This window comes from Daldinia decipiens (assembly GCF_022478715.1).
Source record: "Daldinia decipiens strain CBS 113046 unplaced genomic scaffold F4813scaffold_2, whole genome shotgun sequence".
NCBI lineage: Eukaryota > Fungi > Ascomycota > Sordariomycetes > Xylariales > Hypoxylaceae > Daldinia > Daldinia decipiens.
Genome location: NW_026054545.1, coordinates 234,930 through 256,578, shown reverse-complemented (window position 1 = coordinate 256,578; position 21,649 = coordinate 234,930). Strand labels below are relative to the sequence as shown.

The window sequence follows — 21,649 nt, the reverse complement described above, 5'->3', positions numbered from 1 at the left end:
ATCAGGTTGAATAGTAGGAAACCCCCTTAGAGGAGTTACTAGCTTGTGAGAGTATACATACCTCGTATTAAGATAATTGGTAATTACTTGTTTTGACCCTCAACTTTATCCCACCGACCTCATTTACAAAATAATTCGAAGAGATCCTATGAGTTTATCGGCTTTTCTAGTAGCATCGGGTGTCTGAATATTAATGGTCAAGGTTACGTGAAAGAACTAGAATAGCTTTTAATGGCCACCACGGTTATTGAACGGCTTAAACAGTGGTACACTGGTAGTAAAAGTCATTTATATAGGACTCCAAGAGAGAGAACTGGGCATGAACTTTGATTTGTATATTTAGACCAAATTACCACGATTTGGGCTAACGAGAAGCCACCGGAATGCTTTAATATAGGATAAGTAGTAACACATTCATTCATACGGTCTAGCCTGCCTACTAGGCAGGCTATTTGAATGCTTTGTTTATTTACTAATTATTTTATTAGCTTATATCAATTTCCTATCGTATCATTCTAATCTAAAATAACAAAGATTAAGATTATACAGAAACAATAGAGCAATAATACCCTAGTCTTATATGCCTAGAGTACGTTTCTAAACTATTGTGCCGTTTTTTGGTGATAATAAACTAACAACGGCGGCGCATTTCGCAATCCGCTTGAAGCCGGTTGTTCTGGGACACAAGTGTCGAAATGAACATTCTCTTATTGTAGGCACTGGGCCATAGTCTATAAGAATGCCCTTCCATCCTCCAAGCAATTCGATTTTTTTCCCTCATCATCCTGTCTACACTCAAAAGATCAAGTGATAACAGAGAACTTCCTACAATTTTATCAGTATCTATACACAATTGGCTCGATTCGATTCACCAGAAGCTTATCAGAGCAACGAAAATGGATCCCAACAACATTAGATTCACAGGTCCTACGACCCCCAATTTGATGACTACTCAGGAAGAAGTCGATATGGATGCCCCGGCGTTATCGTACGAAGGATTCACACATGGATCTGTATCAGCCAGGCAATTCTCAGTTAATATCCACAACATAAACAACGTAAACTTTAATTACGGAGGTCATTCCCCTGACATTTTTCAGGAGAATGCCCCTGAAAATTTGCCATACAATGATCCATTCGCACAAAGACACACGTTTGATACCAATCTCCCTCGACCTGAAGAGAGAGACTCTAATGGATTCATAAGAGATCCTCAAACTGGTGAGTGGATAAGACGTGGTCTGGAAGGCCAACAACGTCACGACGACCATTCTCATAACCCCGAGGGAGGTAAAATTCCGCAGGAGCACATGTTTCCTGACACCTTTCGACATCATCCACGGCCATATCCATCACCACAGCCACATGTCAACCCTGACCACTCTCGCAACCCTGAAGGTGGTAGAATCCCACAGGAATTCATGTTTCCCGACGTCTTTCGACATCACCCACCACCATTCCCGCTACCACGTCCACGACCAAGGCCATCTGTCGACCCTGTCCATACGCCGACAGAAGTGCCCGATGAAATTCGAGACGATGAAATTCCAGCCTGGGCTGCGGCTTCCCGCAACACCATATTTTCACGGAACCCTCACACCCTTCCCCCACAGCCTGTGAATCCGGCTGGGCCTCCAAAGGAGACCCCTCAACCGGCATATCGAGGGCTGTTCAAGGCGATCCCTGGTCCGGGACGGGATACTGGTCACCGAACCGGCGATAGCCCCAACCGTACTTCTTAAACGTACAGCTACCGCCCACAGCCATTAATCAGTAAGCGAGGAAGAATCTACTACTAGCGACAATAGGCTGATGATGCCGTCGCTACCGTAGGAAGCCTGATCTTACCTATTGATATTGATTTCTTATTTCTTGTGCGCATGTTATCTTGTTTGTATTGTTTGCAGATATGATTTAATAGCTACCTAAATAGTCACTGAGAAAACAAAAAAAAGGGGGGGAATAAAAACATTCCCTTAAAAACCTGTCTTATATTTCCTCGCATCTGGTGAAGTTATATGTTTACCTAGAGCTTGCTATCATACCTACCTACCTACCTATCTAACCAATGTACTTAACGTCTCAGCTCATTGTTTAGCTACCATAACCATCCTTTCTACTGACAATTTAATAACAGCTTGCATATAAATATACTACGGTCGCCGGAGTTAGCGATGACTGTCAGGGGTTATCGGGATGCGAGTCCCTCTTTAGGCTCGTAGGATCAGGACACGGACGAATAAGTTCCCCGCACATAGGAGACTAGACATGATATGAATAATTCCCATTGGCCAATATAATCCTAATTCCACTTGGACTATTTTATCTCCAGTAATCACCATTTATCCTGCAAGTACAATCCATTGGCATTCCTGAGCTATCTCGGAATAGTAAGTCTATGTGATGCTTACACGAAGTTATGGATGACAGCTGAACTGTAACGGTAATGTATATAAACAGGCCGGGTAAGTAAGATTAGTTTCTTGTTTCCATAGGCTTCTCACCCTAGTATATTACTTCTCCCCGAGTTAAGACCTTCGTTAACACGCCATCGTTTCCGCACCTCCATGGTACGTATAATACAATATCCCGAGGCATCTTAAGTGAACTAATTGGAGGCCTTGCATCTCACTAACAGATAGTTGATAAATATCATTGAATTTTACAGCCCGAGCCTCGAAACAAAAGCTTTACTACAAGAATAGCTACGGAGGCATTAAAGGACTTATTCATAGGGTCCGGAATTACCTTGCAGTTGTCCCTAACAGAAATTTAGGCATCATGTCAAAGCTCTGGAACTTCCTTGCCATGGTCTGGTATCAGCTGACTTTCAAGCCTCAGCCACTCCCCGACAATATTCGTCTTGATGGACTAACGGCGATCGTGACGGGTGCAAATGTTGGCCTGGGCTTCGAAGCCGCTAAGGAGCTAGCATCTCACGGACTATCAAAGTTGATTTTGGCAGTGCGCGACCTATCCAAGGGAGAGGCAGCGAAGGCCGAAATTTCTCGGGAGGCACCTGAATGCGAGATTCTGGTATGGAAACTAGACCAGGAGTCGTGGGAAAGTATGGTGACGTTCTCTAGGCGCGTGAGCATCGAGCTTGATCGTCTTGACATTGTGCTGTTGAATGCGGGGCTGAAGCGGCTTGAATTTACTCAGTCGCCGACAGGTCACGAGGCACACATTCAAATCAACCATCTCGGCACAGCACTACTGTCGCTGCTACTCGTGGAACCACTGCGACGGACAGCGCGACAGACTGGAAAACCTAGTCGAATGACTATCACAGCCTCTAGCGTTGCCTTTGCGGCCCCCGTGCAGGACATCCTGGAGCCCAAAGGTGGAAAAGGCATCATTCCCTGGCTCGACAATCCGGGTTCATTCATCCCAGGTGACAGTCGCTATTCCCTTTCAAAGCTGCTAGATGTGTTGTGGACACGAGCCCTCGCTGCCCGCCTCGATCCTACCGATATCATCCTCAATACTCTCAACCCTGGGTATTGCAAAAGTGCGTTCCACCGCGTAGATGCGACCGCAGAATGGGCTTCAAGTTTTCTGGCCTGGAGTAGCGCCGAGGGTGGTTACCACCTAACGGATGCTGTTGTGCGACACCCGGATAGCCACGGTGAATATTTAAGTGAGCAAAGGATTAGACCGTGAGTCAACCCATTTCGCGGTATTAGATGTGTTTCTCCAACTAATGAACCGTCTAGTGTTCCCAGGATCGCGTCGTCAGCCAAGGGCAAGGAGGTTCAGACGAAGTTATGGGATGAGACGATAGCCTTGTTCAAAGCGGAGTGTCCAGATGCTAATATCGATGAATTCACTAGAGGTGAATAGGGGTTGACTGATAGATAGCGCGAGTGTGGGCCAGTACCGACAGACATCTAAGGTGGTTCAATAAAGGGTGATCGGCTACTTCCTACCCACCCGGAGATATTAAAGAATGCCGAGCGATTGAAAGTAGGAAATTCCTTAATCGATATTAAAGGATTTTATCTACAACCTCAAACTAGAAGATTCATTAGAATGACACGTAGTTTGGGTCCAAGGCCCTCGCCTCAGGCGTGTGTAGAGGTTCCTGTAAAGCAAAGAAATGGAGACTGGAAACAAACAATAATGGGGTTTTAGAAGTGCGTGTATGTAACCCGAATTATGTAGATGACTCTGAGCTGAGCATGTTCGAAGATGGAAAACCCCAGGATAAGGTAGAGGTAGGTAGTCACATGGCACCCAAGAACGGAACCAACCACATATCGTTAGCGATCACCTTTAGAGATGATAAAAATACCTACAATGCCATCAGGTAGTACAATTCTGTCCCAAGGCCATAGTATTATTCATTTCGCAAACATAGCAGTAGAAAGCTCATGTGTAGAATCATGCGAAATACCTGGGTAGAGATGTCGTAAAACAGCTAAGGCATGATGTGACTGCACCAATTGCAAAGAGAGGGGTCTTTATACTACCGACTAGAGGTAGGGATGTAGTAAAGAATAAAGAAAATACTCCAAAGCGATAAATATTAGTTCAGTAATTGATCATCCTGGAATGGCTTGCTGGGGATGGCCTATCAGTTGAAATACCTAGGCCCTGCTGGAACGCGCGAAAAGAGCAGGGGAGGGATGATGGAGGGATGAGAGGTGAGGAGATCCGAGTAGTACCATCTTCCTAGCCGTTTTGTTTATCCCCGGCAGGTGCTGGGTGTTGATCCCAAGATGACGACAAATGATTAAATGGTAGATTGATAACCAGGCAAATTCAATCGGGTAGAAGGTCAAATCAGTTCCTTCGCTCCTCGTTTCATTTGTCGCATGGCTTTACATCGTACCAGGTAGAATATCAGGCGCGCGGCAGCGATCACGCACCAGTGAAATGATCGAACGTGGTCATAGTTGAGTTGGAGGACCCAGGTAGGAAGTGGAATAGATGCCTACCTATGTAAGGCACCTATATATGGTATATATATGCCCTTAGCTCAATTCAGTGAAATCAGGTGTCGTCAATGATGGGAGCTATGCGATACGTGGGATAAAAATCAATCAGGTGCGCTAATGATAAAATGATGAAAAAGGTAGAAGAAGAGGAGGGGGGAGACGGGAAATAGATTTCTAATTAAGAGAAGGGGAAAACATCAATTCATTTAGGTAGGTACAATACATCTTAGGTAAGTAGGTACCTATCTTAGGCAGTTACATATAATTCAAGTCGGAAAGAGCATACCTAACTGCGGAAAGATGAGGGCAGCAAAGTAATAAAAGATCCAAGATTTTCAAGCAATCACGGACATTGTGTTATCAAACTCATGCGCCCCAACCCTTTCGATCCTATCTTCCCATCTTTTTGGTCTATTTTTCTTTTCCTTACCCCCCCTCCCCTTTGATCACATCGGACCAATTCTAGACCTGATTAGCCGGGTCTGTTTATGCGACATGCTGTCACTTTGATTTTAATTACTATTATTACCTTGTTCCAAGTTCCAAGGTATTATTCGAGGTATTATTTCGGCTAGGTTGGGTGGTGTTGCGAAGGAGGAGCTATCGGATCTATCGAATCGAATCAGTGCCTGGGCGCGGCAAGAACAACAACACACCTCATGTAGGTACCTGCCCTGCCCTAATCACCTTGCTGCCCTTTTGCCCTTTTGCCCTTTTGCCCTTTTGCTCTTCTGGCTCTCTTCGCTCTTAATCTTCCCTCACCCTCCCCCATCGATTCTATTTTTTCTCCCCTTTTACAACTTTTATTCTTCTACTCTTCGTTTTAATCTGTACCTATTCAAACCACATAATCGATTTGCCAATTTCAAACAGTCAATTTATTCCACAAATTTTCGCACTCGCGTCCACTCACCGCTTAAAAGTTCTTGTAAGCTGCCCAACCCAAAATCTTTCCTTTCCGCGCCCATCTCTGTTCCCGGTCGCATTGCGTTTCGCATTCGCGCCTTGTGTCGCTTCGTGCATCTCGTAGCTTCATGCATCACGCTACGTTATTTGCTAACATTTGATGTAGAATTTATTAAACTTTTCTCTTAAGCAAATAACCAAGATGCCTCGTGAAGGAACGCGATCTGCCACCGGCAACTCAAAGCCGCGCGTCTTCCAGACTGTTGACACCGCGCCCGCTATTAAACGTACCACTAAGTCTAGGGTGAAGAAGTCGCCCACCGCCAGCACCAAGCCGGCACCTAAGGTGAAGGCTGCAAAGCCGACTGGCGTGACCAAGAAGAAGTCTGCGGCACCTAAGAAGGACGGTGTCGCGACTAAGGTAAGCTTTCTACCCTTCATCATAAATTTACATGTTATGTACAGCGTCATATCACCCATTATTGAGAAGCTCCTGGTGGGCTAGGTTTCCATCCAGTCTTACTACTCTCGGCCGTCCCTTCATGGATCCTAAGCCTTCCATTATCTCGTATTAGTTTTGGTTAAATCACGTCGCTATTAAACGCTTGTTAATGACCTATTTTCTGACATTGACCATAGGTTAAAGCCGCTGTTAAGAAGGCAGAAGAAAAAGTAGAGAAAGTAGAAGAGAAGGTCAAGAAGGTGACTATTCCCCGAGCCAATAGTTAACCTGCAGGCGTCTTATTAACTCGTTTCGCAGACCGTAGCAAAGCCCAAGACAGCTGCTAAATAGATCTATTGTCGTTCATCACTATCGGTTTCAGTCTATATGGCTCAGACCATAGACTCGACAGTGTGAGACGATCACTCCGGGTTCTATCATCTACTAGCTTCCGGTTTGATGTACCGGATTCATTCTATCGGACTAAGCTGATATGTGACCCTACCTCTTACAGCATCAACACAGGTCCAGCAATTGTGTTGCTTCAATTCCTCCGGATTGTCGGAATTTTCGGCAACACAGTCTATAACTCCATCCTTGATGTTTCCTCTTCCTATTCTATTAATGGCCTACATTTTCAAGTCATCTCCGATGTAGCCACGGCCAAGCGACTTCGCAGTACCGGCCTTCCTAATTTCTACAGCCGAGGATCAGTGTGGGAATTAGATACCGACCTAATATGTGGTGGATTTGCAAGCTCATACAATGAACTGGACAGTGGACTTTCGACGTTGACGGTCTATCCGGCGTCTTGGCTCTATGACAGGTGTTTCGGTATGTGATGCACAGAATTGGAACGGACTCAATGCAAGTATATAGTGTTACGTAGTCCTAGGGGGATCTCATCAGGTTCCTAAAACCTAATCAATTCGATCTGGTCCATGCAAGACCTCTTCAACCTTTATATGTATTGTGTAGTCCTTGTGTTGCGTCGTCATACATCTTTCTATTATTGTTATAGTCATAGAGCTATTATGTAAAGGTCAGCATCTAAATACCCTACAGCAAAGCTTTACTACCCAAGACACATTTAAGCAACCAAGACAACAGTAGTGATGTAAAGGGACCGGGAAAATAAGAGCAAGTTATCAGATATGTGAATGGGATTATAAGAAGTATCTAACATAGAAATATTGTGATCATTTATTATCTGTCTTGCCTAACTATAGGAAGGAATCTTTGAAACTGTAAATTGAATTATAGCTTCCAACTCTACAGACAAACCCATTCGTAACCCATTCGTATCTCTCAAGATTGAACCTGGTATCACGTACACCTATTTTTTCTTTTCAATCTCTCTTATAGAACAACTACCCTATCATCTCCCCTCGGCATCTCCCTGAGTGCCAAAAAGGGGGGGAATCTCTCCACCAAGTGACAGAGCAGCCGTAAGAAAAGGGGTAAGATGAGCCTTAGTAATCACATACATTGCTAGATTCTATTGACTCGGAACAACCTGCCTTAGGTACCTAGGTAGTGTTAGGTAGGTACTAATGCTTATGACATTGAACTTCCATCCTTAAATTTTGGTCTGTTCTTTTAGTATGCGCGTTGACTTCACTTGCTATGGTGCCCTTTAATCACGGGTTGAACACTTACTAGCTTGGTTAAAATATATCACCCAAGTGAATACTTTTTACAAGAATAAGAGGTAACATTTCATATGAACAATAGTAATAATTAGTTACTTCCTATCTCTGTATTCTACGCGTCATTAAAACCGATGGTTTACCCTGAATACAGTATACATCGTCTCTCTAGCTGTTTTGATTAGAGACGGTCTAATTTCGCACCCTTTATTGATGCTTTCCTCAAACGACCAGATAATAATATCTCCACCAGGACTTTTAATACATCATCCTTATAAGAGAGTTAAGTGGAGCTGGTATCAATGTCCATGCCGAACAATCCAAGCTGCCTATCTATCAACTATCGTGGCCGACACCGACCAGGATAGTTTGCATTTTTCTCGGCAATTCTGTCTTATATATGTAACCCAGGAGCCGATATAATTCAGTATCGCAACTCCAAGCCTTGTAACCAATAGCTGTAACCTTAGGGGTGTGCCTGATCCGATTTACTTTGATACACTTTGCGGTGCAACAGTAGCTGGTAGGACTCCAAAGAAAGTGCCTTGCTCTCACCAAGGGCAGCTTCCAATGATTTGCCAGTGTGCTGGGAGATTTAAGAGGATTCGAGTTGCTGCTTCTTACGAGCTTTCTCGGCCTCTTCTCTTATTCTCCAACTCACCATTGGGTCCCACTTCTCACCTGACCGTTGCACCTCTCCGTGCTATGTGGGGAAATGCATTACCTGGCCAGCAGGGATCTTGATATTCTCCCAGTTCTTGTCTTCATCACGCTCATCTAAGCTTAATATTAGTATAGAAAATAGCAACGTTCCCGTGGAAACTTACCAAGCTTGATAGCTTGCATTTCTCTCACCCCACAAAACATGCCATTGCGGCCCTCCCGCTGTACCAATTGCCAATGGCCGGTGTTGCCCTCCCCAACCCAGATCTCTTCAGTGAATATATCACCTTCTTGGACTGTACGATGCGGGTTACGCGTTGGTAAGGACAAGATATGCGATAATAAGGCGTGTGGAATACTAAATAACCGTTCGAATCTTCGAACCAAAGGCAGCCAGGAGAGAGTGTTTTCTGTATATGCAACTCGAACGTAAGGATTCATATATATGCCCAACTCTTTCTCTCCGTCTTTCCTTGCTACTCGGGCCACGTCGGCATGGAATAGGCAGCACTCACAGGCGTCAAAGAAGAGCTCGGGCTCGTAACGAAACCGAACAGGTGCCGTGACGTTATGTGGCTTAGCGGGGTCGATAACATAGCTGCCAATATCCTGAAAGTGAGAATTCGGCAACGTCTCATTCATATTCTGTATATATTTCGCCTGCATCGCTACCATTCCGCTCCAACAGGCCTGGACAGGAACGGCATCCTCTTGATTTAGGATGGCAGTCCTCGATACACCTTCACCAGCATTGAGGAATACTGGAAAGAAGGGCAATCCAGCAGAATAACCTTCGTAATCACGAGTGACATAGAGGTCATAAAATTTTAATGGAGTCCAGAAGTCAACGGCACATGCTGATAAGTAATGTGATCGTCCATCAGACTCGACATTGGTACTGAAAAGGAGATGCGCCGCTTCCATCGCGTGAAATACAACATCATTCAGGAAAAGAATTTTGTCATATTGAACAGTTCCAACACTTGGATCGAATCGGTCGAGCGGTCGCAAGGCCCGATTCCGCATTTCAGACAAATAAGCTAGACGCTTCACTCGCTTGGTTTCATCAGGTAGTGTGACAGTCGGGAAGTCCGACAGGGGCACGTGAGGATCGTTGACAATGTAATTCTTGCACCTTAGCTGCCGTCTTAGGCTTTCAAGTGCCGCCGCACCTTCCGGACCGCTATCATTCTCGTAAATGCTCAGAAAGACATTGTTGTCACCGAGTAGATGTATTAACTCCAACAGACTCTCTCCCCAGAAACCGTTAGCCAGATGACCCTCCTTATCATATAAAGAGACGGCGATAAATATCTTCTCATTATTGATATTGGCACACCCCGCTTCTCGAATAGGCCCTTGACATCGAGATTCCATGTCTCGGTAGTGCTGAGGGAGTCGCGTGTAGGACGGAGCGAAGATAGGCGTCCCTATTAAAAGTATGCATATAATTATAACGATGTATCTGAGAAATGCGAGAGCCAAACCCGTAGGGCCTCTCCGTAACTTTCGTCGAAGGCCTCTCGGTCTAGCTAGACACCACGAGAAGAGTCGTTTATCCCATTTCTGATCAGACCCAACTGGATCGTCTGATGAAGCCTCTAAATCTTTTCGCGCGTCATTTCCGAGAAGAGAGGAAGAGGCAGACGACGAGGCTTGAGCCTCATCGTCGTCTAGGAGGCCGATTCGTTTCTCTGATGATATAGAGCTAGGCATTGATGGAATGGCACATCAACGCGGACAGGCGACGATATATAGGCCGACTTCAAGTCAGGCCGAGTGCGCGTAGCACAACTAAGGCTATCGTCTTTATGCCAGCTTGGTGAGTCGTGACACCCGCCAGATATGCTGAAATATAACAAATTCCAGGAAGGCAACGAACCGAAGATCATCTATGTATCGATCTTGCGGGGAAGTACTATCGGGTACCAAAAAGCATATTACCCCGTACCCATGAAGCGGTCCGTGGTTGCTGACCCTACCAGCAGAACGGACAAGGTCCTCCCCTTCTCGTATACGACCTGGCTAGCTTGGAATACCACGGGATAGATATGAAGGATAGAATATACGAGAGGGAGTGACGAAGTTGGACGAACGGTCTAAGGTCGAAGCGGGACGAACGCGATCGGGGGGACTAAGCTCTATTTGGTAAATTCTGCAGGTACGCGTAAAGCTTGCTAGAAGAGCTAGGGTAATTATATCAATTATCTGCACTCTTTATGCAGTTAATTGAAATTACGCTGTTGACAAAAAGCAAACGAAGCACTAAAAAATGGCGTGAATATGCTGTGCGGTTGGGCGCTACATGCAAATGTAGAGTTTTGTTACCTGGAATTAAAGGAGTTGAAGGTGGAGTTGGAGTTGGAGTTGGAGTTGGAGTTGGACAGGCAGGCAGGATTAAAGAGAGAGTTGCGTATTACATAGCAGCCATGAGCACTATGTATGTAGAATAAACGCTGTAATGAAAAATCGCTGCGCCGCATTACGTAGTAGAGAGGAGGCTTCGCAGGTCCTTGGCGAACAAGGTAACTGCTACCGTTTTAGACTTAGCTAAAAGCAGCATTTACATATTATAGGTAATTAATTCATTAAGGCCCGTGCCGAATCCCGCGTAAGGGCTGATAAGATCTAATCAATGGGGTTATCTATCAGTAGGTTAGGTACCTGTTATATTCATCTAATTTGACAAATAGGAAATAGGTGACGTATGTATGTAGAGCCAATACATTTTAAACAATAAACTTGGGCGGATAGATGCTTAAATTACCTGGCTTAGGTTACTGGCTTTAATTGCTAATTGGCTGCCTTGTGGTGATGTAGCTACCAGCCATTAATACCTATGCCGTAATCAGGTAAGTGGATTTAGGTAGGTTAGGTAGGTTAGGTACCTAACATATAGTTACGTCCACGTATAGTAATACAAGACATGACAGTTGCACCTTAGGTATATTCTCACAACCCCTATTTCTTGACGTAGGTACCAGGTACTTGACCTATAGAAAAATCGAAGCCATTATTATACAACACAATGTCTTCATGTTGTATAGTATCTAGTTGCAATCTGATATTTTAAAGAATAGGTAACTACCCTTGTTTTCGCCTTATAAGGATGTGATACTCATTTTTCTTCTACCTACCCCTAGTTAACCACAGATACGGTGAAGGATTCCAATCAATATTGCGCTGAGCCAGCTTCTATTGACACAGCCACAATGGAGCCTAGAAAAGCTAATAATGATACGTCTTATATCTCATAGCTAACAGGTACCAATCGCAGCATCTATACGATTTTTGGTTAGGAATGTCGTGCTGACTACCACAGCTGAGTCTATGCAAAGTAGAGCCATGTTTCCTCACTAACATTCTCATAATACAGCCTATCCAGTTGTGCTTTTATAGAAGAAGCACTATCAGGAATGCGAGGTATCTGAATATCAGTTTTAATTAGAAATTAGCTTTATAAGTCTATACACCTCCGGTGACGCATAGGTTATCCATACCTATTACTTGGTACTTCCGAGTGCTATAATCTGACATGCGCTTATATGAATGTCAGCTGAAAAGCTAAGGCCTACCTACATATGGAACAGGTGTTTTGGTTTGTCTTACCAAAAAAGAAAATTGGAGATCTTCTGACGAAAACGGGCATTTCATTTACCAAATCAAGTATGTTGCTGCGATGCTCCCTCTTATCAATTGAGCGTGGCTGCAGCTCAGTCCCTCTATATACGAAAGACTAGCCAAAACTCCATAGACCGCATTTTGTGTCTCTTTTAGTAAACAGTTTCAACATCGATCGACACACTTCAAAAATGGTAGGCGTACCTAGATCTAAACGATGTCAGCGCTGTAAACGCATCAAAATTAAGGTGGGAATAAACCTACGTAGAAGAAAGAGCCAGCTAGACTAATTATATCTATCCACCTTATTTAGTGCGATGAGAACTGGCCGACATGTACTCCATGCATACGTGCTGGGGTTGATTGTTCTGGCCCTTCTAATCTGACCAAGTTTATCCATACCAGCTCCCACTCCTCGACCACTGACGAAGCTAGGGGGGATGAGGTTGCAACCCAGCTCACGACTCATAAGAGACCGGTTGGTAACCTAGAGAGCATCCGCCAACGAGGATTGCCAGGTGGAGCTTCGTTTGGACATTTCCGATTTGCTCCCGATGGGCCGCGGGAAAACCTCACGACTGTGGCGGAGCGTGTAGCTGCTCGTCTTGTTGGATATCTCTCCCACGAAAATGCCCCATGGGATATACTAGCTTCTTGTGGGTATATTAAACACCTGCCGGCTAGATTGGGCGAAAGTGCCGCATTGAGAGACTGCGTTGCTTTAATGTCCTCTACTTGGATCAACTCACGACGAGGTTTTACGACAACCAAACTACTTGATTCGAACCTTTATGTAAAAGCACTGAGGACTCTTCAGCGTGCCATAAACGACCCTCATCAACAGCTCAGAAGTGAAACGCTAGCCGCTGCAACCATTCTAGAACGGCTCGAGCTTATATTCGATACGCAACGCCCCTATTTTCGATCTCACCACTGGGAAGGAATCCAAACTCTGATGATCAAGCGAGGTCCACCGAATCCTCGAGATGAATTAGATATTCATTTAGCATTTGAAAATCACGCAGCCCTAGTAAGAATAGCTCCCGCCCCGTCCCCTTTTTAAATCCCCATTCATGAAAAGAATAAGCTTGACTAACTTGATCCATTTAGATATCCCATTGGCTTGTCGCGGGAGGCGAAAACTTCTATTTGAGCTCACCATGGAAGGAGGCAATTGAGCAATCGTTCCTAGCTATAGAGCACTCTGTATCAAGTGAACTGGCTGATTGCTATAGCGTAGGTCACTACTATGGATACTGGCCCGACCTCCTCCACGGATTTCGACGTGTTGACAGTAACCCAGATGTGAACTCACAACAAATACAAGCATTGGCCCTTCATGACAAAGTCGCGGCTCTCGCTGCGGATATCACATGTATCGGCGAGCCAATCCTAGAAAGGATCTATAGCGCAGGGCATGTACTTGAACAAACAGATCCTAAATCTCCAATTGGTGTGAAGCTCTATTTTGGCAGTTTACATCGAATGTTATGTTTTATATCATATGTCATGATGCGAACGGTTTTTAATCGACTTCTGCACCACTTGACAGTTATACTAAAGCAGCCAGACTCAGCCCTAGAAGAAGAGCACAGAGACCTTTGTAAGAAAATGTGGACATGCATCCCATTCATCAAGGGCTTAGGGATGGTAGCCTCCATCGCATTCCTCCCTCAAATGTATTTGTCATATGAAGGGGCGGGAGAAAATGAGAAAGAGTACTTACTTGATAATCTAATGGAAATAGCATCATATAAAGGGAGCGGGAGATATCCTACAGATAGAAAAGCGATGGAAAGTTTTATACTTAATTCAGCAGAGGCTATGGTCGGTCGATGCCGTTTTGCTACGAGTATCCCTTCTCCGCAAAGGGACTTTGTTCAGGCGGAGGAAGCATAAAGCTAATAAATCCGCGACGAACATCTTCTTTCGTCCCTTCAGTAAATCTTCTAACAATTTGAGTCCATCGTATATGAATCCTAACTATCTCCTTTCATAGGAACTTACGTAATAAATTTCATATTACTTCAAAGCTTCACCAGCCTCATAATAAAGGCCAAATACTTAACTGGTGGCCTAATTATAAAGAGATCTATATTTCTATGGTATCTATTTAATGTCAGGAAAAAGCGAATGGGTACCAGAATATAATTATTCGGGTGATTTTTCTTTAAAATTCTCGACAGCCGAAAAGAAACAAAACTGATTAAGGCTAGTTTAAGGGGCTAGCCGAATGAATAAAATCGTATACATATGCCACTACTCGAATCATCACCTATGTAAGCCCCTCTAGCGACCTTAAAGCTGGTAAAATATAGCGGGATAGCGGCTAGAGCGGCCACCATTGCGAGCATTGCCTTGTTATTCTCCGTGGTGGTAGCCCCGGAGGTCGAGGAAGAAGTAGAAGAGGAGCCGGAAGAGGTAGAGGAGCCTGGAGCCAAGTCAGAGCCAGTGGGACTGGGAGTGGAAGAGGCCACAGGGCTGGTTTCAGCCGATGAGGATGGTGATGAACTAGATTGAGAAGCTGTCGTACCGGAGAGCGCATCTTGAACCTTCTGGTCGTAGTCCTGTGTACCAAAAGTCAGTAAGTTCCCTTATATAGGAAACGTGAAGATGAGTTATATGGTTTCGGTTTATGCTTACGTACAGGGTCATCTACAGATATCTTAGCTTTGCAGGTGCCAATGGCATTTCCGCAAAGCCCGACGCCATGGCAATTGCCATTGTTGCCCTGTTCGGTGATGCAACAATCTGTGTGGTTTTCGCCGCTGATTATGGAATAGCCAGGGCAGCACTTGTTATTGGAAATCAACGTCTGACCCGAAGGGCAAGATCCCTGAGGAAATGGTTAAGTTAGTTCTAAAGCGGAACATATGGTATCTATCGATGGCCCTGGGTATCTCATATTACTACTCACGGTGATCTGTGCCGCTCTGGCTACACCCAAGACGGCAAATAGGACGGTGAAGTATGCAAGCATCTTGGAGTGGAGGAAATTTATTGTAATATTTCGAGTTTTATTTGAAGAGTATCAGGATTCAAGGCTTCCGTGGCTTCACGATAATAGAATATTGTTGTAGTGTCTTGCCGTTGATGTGGTGAAGGTAGTGATGTGAGCGTGTCTAGTTTAAGTCCCATAAAGAGGGAAATATCGCACCATTATATACAAATTTCAGTTTTACTAAGGGAACCTATATCACATGTTATGGGTTGTCTACGTAGCTCATCACCCGCTCATTCCTACCGTTTCAGGGCCATGAAGTTACACAGATAGCAAGGGACCTATAGTATCAAGCGACAGGCGTTATTAAAATCTGAAAATAGTGGCATATGATCATCGCGGGACCTCTAAATAACTAGGAAGCATGCCAAAAATAATAGGGGTAAGCTTTATGGACCGCCTTTAACTTCCCAAAACGGATAGAACTTCAACATTGGTACGGAGACCCACCATCTCCAGTAGTAGTGCGGCTGAACCGTAACTAATGATATAACTCATGACTATACTCCTAGCAGTTAACTTGATGCAGCCTTAATTCTGCGTTGCATGATATATCAAGTAATACTACCATTATTCTAAATGAAGTGATTGTGATTGGGAAGATATTGCGACTGTAATTGTTGTAGATGCATGAGTTGTCTGCTGATCCTCAAGGGTATTCTTAAGTGGAGGAAAGGTACAAAGATTAATATTGCCCTAAAGCCTTGTCTATGTCATATTATTATCATTGGTGAACAATGTACATAGCTAAGACCTTTATCTGCTTATTGTTACGAATTCAAGAGGCACGGCAGGGGGTCACGTGATTCGATCATTGGACTATACGGATGACAACTCCAAAACTATGATCTAACGATCAGGAGAGATCAGGGAATCAGTAAACTAGAGATGTTCAAATATATATTTACTAATTGACTCAGAATATATGGAAGGTAGGATAAATATAAGAAGAGATGATCTCCTTGTGTATATCAGGATTCTAGATAGGACATCTAGAACAAAGGACGTGTTTAGTATGTATAGACATAAGCCTTCGTAGTCAGATTAGAGTTCCTTGCAGAACAAAGAAGTTGTTTCCCTACTGCTTAGTCCCACCTCGTGACAGTGTATTCATTTTACAGGTTCTAGGTATATTATTAACTTACTAGTCAGTCTAAGTTCTGAGTATAATACCTAACACATACTATGAGAAAGGACCACAAGCCTTTCTGACGAACACCTAAGAACTACTTGTCTACCACTTTAACTCATACTAATATATTACGGACCAGGGCGGGGTAACACATATGATATACATAATACAAAATTGGGGAACAGTGAACAACTGGTCACCGGGAAGCCTTTGCTTTATAGCTCAGCCTTATGTCAGTCAAGGAAATACCCTAAATCTATAAGACATATAAGGCACCCCGGTAGAAGAGTGGGTTAATTCATCCTGCGTAAGATGACCTAATTGGCCGGTTGGGTTACATACATGTAGGTAGGCTGTCAGATTGACCACTTGGCCAAAAGGTATCTTGTAATCACATAGCTAAATGTTGTTACTTTATATATGCAACAGTGCCTAATGTAAGACGGGTGCTGACATCGGAAATTCTTGACCACACTTATATCTGAGACAAAGCCCTGCTTAGGGGTGAATGTTTGATCATAAGTATTATCTCCCTACATCCACACAGCCTAGCTCCGAGACCTACCTAATCCAAAACAATACGAGAAGACAAACAGACATATGGCTACAAACCCTCTGCCCTGGGGGGCTTTCGGCCAGTCTACCTCCATGTACGTCATGCCAATGATGATAATAATGCAATTATAATATTACAGTAACAGGGCAGTTAACAGGCCGTAGACCTAGGGACAAGCTCGTGGACAGTTCACAGCATGCTATAGAGCCTGCTGAGATGAAACTATTTCACCTCGATCCGGAAATCATCAACGACCTCGGTGACATGAACAACGAAGAGCTCCTCCTCCTCTCCATGATGCACGAGGATACGGTAATAGATAACCAAGTAGAGTTATATGTCTATGCCTCTCTCCTTCTCTTTACGCGAAACCAGTCATTCGAATGTCTCCGCCGAGCTATGCAATTGACGAAGCAATGGATCACGACACTGGGCCTTTTTGACCACGATCGCGAACGAAGATTCAGCATCCTCAATTTGCTATCACTGCGAGCCAACAGGCTTAGCTTCACGGGAGATTACGTTAAACATTCGTATACCCAAGATGTGTAGGCTTTAGTTATCTCCTATCCCCAGCTTCCTCCATACCAGGGCTGTTGTCCTTTGTTTATACCCTTCGGTATTTACTATCCACAGCCGCCACAAAGAAGATCTATATACCTAGATGACATGTGCTAATATATGACAATAAAGATCAGATCTATCAGTACTTGACGATCTAGATGGTTTGATCTATCAGGCCGTCGTGGTCTTCAGCAGGTATCAGCAAACAGGCATTCTGCATTACTTAAACGAGGCCATTCGCATGCTGGAGCAAGCGATCACTGTAGCACCAAGGAGCACGGCGTTAAGTAACCTAGCTGGTATGCTCTGGGATCGATTTAGACGGCTCGAATCAACCAACGATATCAATCGTGCTATCGACGTGTTGAACATGATGGTAGATACTACACCTCAGGATGATCCCACCCTAGCATGTCGGCTAGGAAACTTAAGCATGATGCTCGGCCGCCGGTTTGACCAAACAGACTCAATAGACGACTTGAGGCATTCCATTAACACCTTGAATATGCAACTAGAGTCTACTACACCGCTAGACCATCCTCATCGAATCGATTGTCTAGTGAGACTAGCGGCGCGGCTTAACCAACTTTATGAGAAAACTGATCTAATCGAGGATTTAAATCGCGCCATTGAAGTTTCGGAAATGACTGTCGATATCATGTCGGAAAACCATCCCGATAGACGCCCCCCATTAATATGCCTTGGAATCCAGTTCGGTGTTCGATTCGAGCAAACCGGTTCGATGGACGATTTAAACCGTTCCATCGATATTTTGAACGAGGCTTTAAACACTAACTTCAGACAATCCAAAGTACACTATCATTTTGAATTCTCTGGGAACTAGACTGTGTGATCGCTTCCGTTGGACCGACTCGATGAACGATTTAAATCGTGCGATCGATATCTTGGAAGGGGCTTTGAACAGCATAACTTCAGATCATCCCGCTTACGCACCCGCTTTGAACTGTCTTGGGTCCTGTTTCAGTGACCGGTTTCGACGAACCAATTCGGAAGATGACATGAATCGTTGTATCGACATGTTCAGTATGGCAGTGGATGCCACACACGAAGATAGTCTCGCCGACCTGGCTAATCGAATGAGTAACCTTGGGACCGCTTTGGTAAACCGATATAGCCGGACAGGTTCGATGAGCGACCTTAACAGCGCCCTCGACAAGCTAGATATGGCAACAAACCTCGTGCCTGTTGGCCATCGTGCATATATAAGTGTAAGAAATAATTTGGCGAATTGCCTTGGAGTAATATATACCCATACTGGCCTGATAGAGAATCTTGACCGTGCCGTTAGTATTCTAACAGGTATTGTTGATGGAATGCCGCCAAACCATCCATCCACAATGCAACAGTTATACGCCCTTGCCTTACGGCTTAGTCTTCGATATCGAAGAACTGGTTCGTTAGACGATTTGAACCACGCCATCGATATCACCACAGCGGTGGTGGACGCTACACCTCATAATCACCCTCGCCAAGCCGAACGGCTAGCACTTTTCGGAGAGGTCCTTACCTCGCGATATCAGCAGACTGGTTCGATAGCTGATCTGAGCCGGTCTATCGATATTATAAACACTGCAATCAGCTCAATCCCCGAGGATCATCCTGCTCGATCTAAGCTCCTGGATTCCCTTGCAGCTGGACTTGTCTTTCGGTTCGTACAGACTGGTTCGATGGATGATTTGAACCGTTCTATTGAGCTTTCAAACATAGCCATGAACATTCCCATCCATGATCAACCTGGCCGCGCCGTTCTATTAATGAATTTTGCATCCCGACTAGGCCGTCGATTTGAGCGAGACGGCTCCATATATGATTTGAACCGTGCGATTGATCTGTCGAATGCTGCCATAGATGCCACGCCCCTAGACCACCGCGATCGAGCTTCTCGGTTAGGGACCCTCGCAATTTGGCTAAGCAACCGGTATGATCGGACTGGTTCGATGAATGACTTGGATCGTGCTATTGAGGTCTCAAAAATGTCAATAAGTAATATTACATCCCAGGACCAAGAGCAACAAATTGTTCACATGATTAACCTTGGGGTTCAATATCACAAACGATACCGGCAAACAGATTCGATAGAAGATTTTGATCATGCTATAGAACTAACAAAGAGGGCACTGGATAACTCACATATAAGTCTTATCGATCGAATTTCAGGATTAACTACCCTTGGGAATAGCCTAGGCTATCGATTTTTTAAAACTGGCAATTTAGAACATCTCAACGGCGCCATTGACATGGCGAGCAAGGCACTGGATGTGACACCCCAAGGCCACTCAAGTCGGACGAATATGGCATACAACCTTGGAGGATGGCTCGAGCATAGGTATAATGTGACCGAGTCGGCAGATGATTTGGACTGGAGGCTTCGCTCGTATAAAGAGGAATGGGACTGTCACGCCGCAGGCGCACGCGATCGGGTTCGTGCGGCTTATGCAGCTGCCCAAGTCTTGACACTACAATGCAAGTGGGAAGAGTCCAGCCAACTTCTAGAGGAAGCCATCCACCTTTTCCCAGCCATAAGCCCGCGGTCTTTGAAGCATACTGATAAGCAGCATATGCTTGGTAAGGACTTGGCTGGCTTAGCTTCTTTGGCGGCGGCGGTTTCTCTAAATGCGGGAAAGGGGGCCGACAATGCGCTGCGGCTTCTTGAACTTGGACGCGGTATCATTGCTGGCCTATTGATAGATATGCGCACGGATATTTCAGATCTCCAGCAGAAATACCCGGATTTGGCAGACAAGTTTTCATCTCTACGAGACGAGCTGAATTCGCCAGCGGTCTTACCTAGCGATGATCCATCTACCTGGGAATCGAAAGCTAAACAACGTCGCGATGCGGATGAAAGGTTCAACGAACTCATCACGAAAATTCGTGCTAATCCTGAGTTCCACAACTTCCTGTTGCCTCCGGACCGGGCTGAGTTGATATCTGCAGCAGACCCTGATCCCATCGTCATTGTTAATCTGAGCCCATGTCGATGCGATGCGTTCCTTATTGAGAGAACGCAGATCAGGGTGTTGAACTTGCCTGACTTAAATCTGCTCGATGCCAAAAGATGGGTTCATTACCTTCAGTCGCCTCGAAAAACTGATTCCTCTACAGCCAAAATGTTAGAGTGGCTGTGGAAAGTTGTTTGCCGCCCATGTCTAGACGAACTAGGTTATAAAACCCCTAACTCTGGCAACCTTCCCCACGTGTGGTGGATTCCTACAGGACTTCTAAGTCGGTTACCACTCCATGCGGCTGGAAGACATGTATCTGGGTCTAGCGAGACCACACTGGACAGAGTCATGTCATCGTATGCCTCGTCAATCAAAGCCTTGGTTCACGGCCGTCGACGTCTCCCGCACGATCCCGCAAAACTTTCATCTAACCATGCTCTTCTAGTAGCCATGAAGCAAACGCCGGGGCTAACTACAAACGGATTTCTTCCTTTTGCCACGAGGGAAACCGATATGTTAAGCAATCTCTGTCCCTCGCTCCAGTTGACGCCAGTTATGCCCGTGCCACGCAAAAGCGATGTCATGGAGCACCTAACCAAATGCCAGATATTCCACTTTGCAGGCCATGGAAAATCCGATCCCTCAGAGCCTTCGCAAAGCTGTTTGCTTCTCCAAGACTGGGAAACCGATCCACTTACCGTGGAAGATCTGCGTGATCGGGAGCTTCAGAAGAGACCGCCCTTTTTAAGTTATCTATCGGCTTGTTCGACTGGATCAAACGAGGCAGAGGATCTAGCTGACGAGGGTATCCATCTCGTGAGCGCCTTTCAACTGGCGGGCTTTCGACACGTTGTAGGCACTCTCTGGCAGGTATCAGATAGTCACTGCGTTGATGTAGCGAGGGTTCTATACGAGACGCTGCGAAATGAGGGGATGACGGATGTCGCGGTCTGTCGGGGACTACATCGAGCCGTGAAACAGTTGCGCGATGATGAAATCAAAATGTACAAGAAGAGGATGAGAGATGCCACAGTTATAGAGTCGGAGAGTGACGAAGAGGCATCGGGATGCTTTAACTGGGTTCCCTACATTCATTTTGGTGTTTAGTTGGTTTCATTATGGGCTTTACATAAGTGTGTTGTCGTTGTCGCTGGACGGAAAATTGAAATAGGACGGTGGTAGGGTAAGATTGATAGCATAGGTAGAATC

At 45.0% G+C, this 21,649-nt stretch overlaps 7 protein-coding genes across 7 annotated transcripts; 5 read left to right on the top strand and 2 right to left on the bottom strand.

Annotated features, from left to right (window-relative positions):
- Positions 1-896: 896 nt before the first annotated feature.
- On the top strand, positions 897-1,742 carry F4813DRAFT_384759 (uncharacterized protein; the record flags this gene model as incomplete). Its single annotated transcript, XM_049246144.1, has 1 exon — positions 897-1,742. One exon carries the CDS (start codon positions 897-899, stop codon positions 1,740-1,742), a length of 846 nt encoding a protein of 281 aa, XP_049104008.1.
- Positions 1,743-2,781: 1,039 nt separating this feature from the next.
- Positions 2,782-3,843, top strand: F4813DRAFT_384758 (NAD(P)-binding protein; the record flags this gene model as incomplete). The annotated part of the gene is made up of 2 exons (XM_049246143.1): positions 2,782-3,659; positions 3,717-3,843. 2 exons carry the CDS (start codon positions 2,782-2,784, stop codon positions 3,841-3,843), a joined length of 1,005 nt encoding a protein of 334 aa, XP_049104007.1.
- A 2,205-nt stretch (positions 3,844-6,048) lies between these two features.
- F4813DRAFT_384757 (uncharacterized protein) lies at positions 6,049-6,639 on the top strand (the record flags this gene model as incomplete). The annotated part of the gene is made up of 3 exons (XM_049246142.1): positions 6,049-6,267; positions 6,486-6,548; positions 6,607-6,639. 3 exons carry the CDS (start codon positions 6,049-6,051, stop codon positions 6,637-6,639), a joined length of 315 nt encoding a protein of 104 aa, XP_049104006.1.
- A 1,366-nt stretch (positions 6,640-8,005) lies between these two features.
- On the bottom strand, positions 8,006-10,984 carry F4813DRAFT_343265 (glycosyltransferase family 69 protein). The gene is made up of 2 exons (XM_049241514.1): positions 8,765-10,984; positions 8,006-8,714 (listed from the first exon to the last, which is right to left on the bottom strand). Exons 1-2 carry the CDS (start codon positions 10,314-10,316, stop codon positions 8,641-8,643), a joined length of 1,626 nt encoding a protein of 541 aa, XP_049104005.1. The 5' UTR covers positions 10,317-10,984; the 3' UTR covers positions 8,006-8,640.
- Positions 10,985-12,538: 1,554 nt separating this feature from the next.
- F4813DRAFT_396718 (uncharacterized protein) lies at positions 12,539-14,283 on the top strand (the record flags this gene model as incomplete). The annotated part of the gene is made up of 3 exons (XM_049247857.1): positions 12,539-12,556; positions 12,613-13,251; positions 13,332-14,283. 3 exons carry the CDS (start codon positions 12,539-12,541, stop codon positions 14,118-14,120), a joined length of 1,446 nt encoding a protein of 481 aa, XP_049104004.1. The 3' UTR covers positions 14,121-14,283.
- Positions 14,284-14,446: 163 nt separating this feature from the next.
- F4813DRAFT_384754 (uncharacterized protein) lies at positions 14,447-15,201 on the bottom strand (the record flags this gene model as incomplete). Its single annotated transcript, XM_049246141.1, has 3 exons — positions 14,447-14,788; positions 14,869-15,057; positions 15,139-15,201. 3 exons carry the CDS (start codon positions 15,199-15,201, stop codon positions 14,447-14,449), a joined length of 594 nt encoding a protein of 197 aa, XP_049104003.1.
- A 1,925-nt stretch (positions 15,202-17,126) lies between these two features.
- On the top strand, positions 17,127-21,547 carry F4813DRAFT_378439 (CHAT domain-containing protein; the record flags this gene model as incomplete). Its single annotated transcript, XM_049245334.1, has 11 exons — positions 17,127-17,458; positions 17,604-17,773; positions 17,885-18,285; positions 18,319-18,323; positions 18,400-18,733; positions 18,764-18,799; positions 18,842-18,866; positions 18,897-19,044; positions 19,075-19,313; positions 19,344-19,478; positions 19,806-21,547. 11 exons carry the CDS (start codon positions 17,127-17,129, stop codon positions 21,545-21,547), a joined length of 3,567 nt encoding a protein of 1,188 aa, XP_049104002.1.
- Between the last annotated feature and the right edge of the window lie 102 nt (positions 21,548-21,649).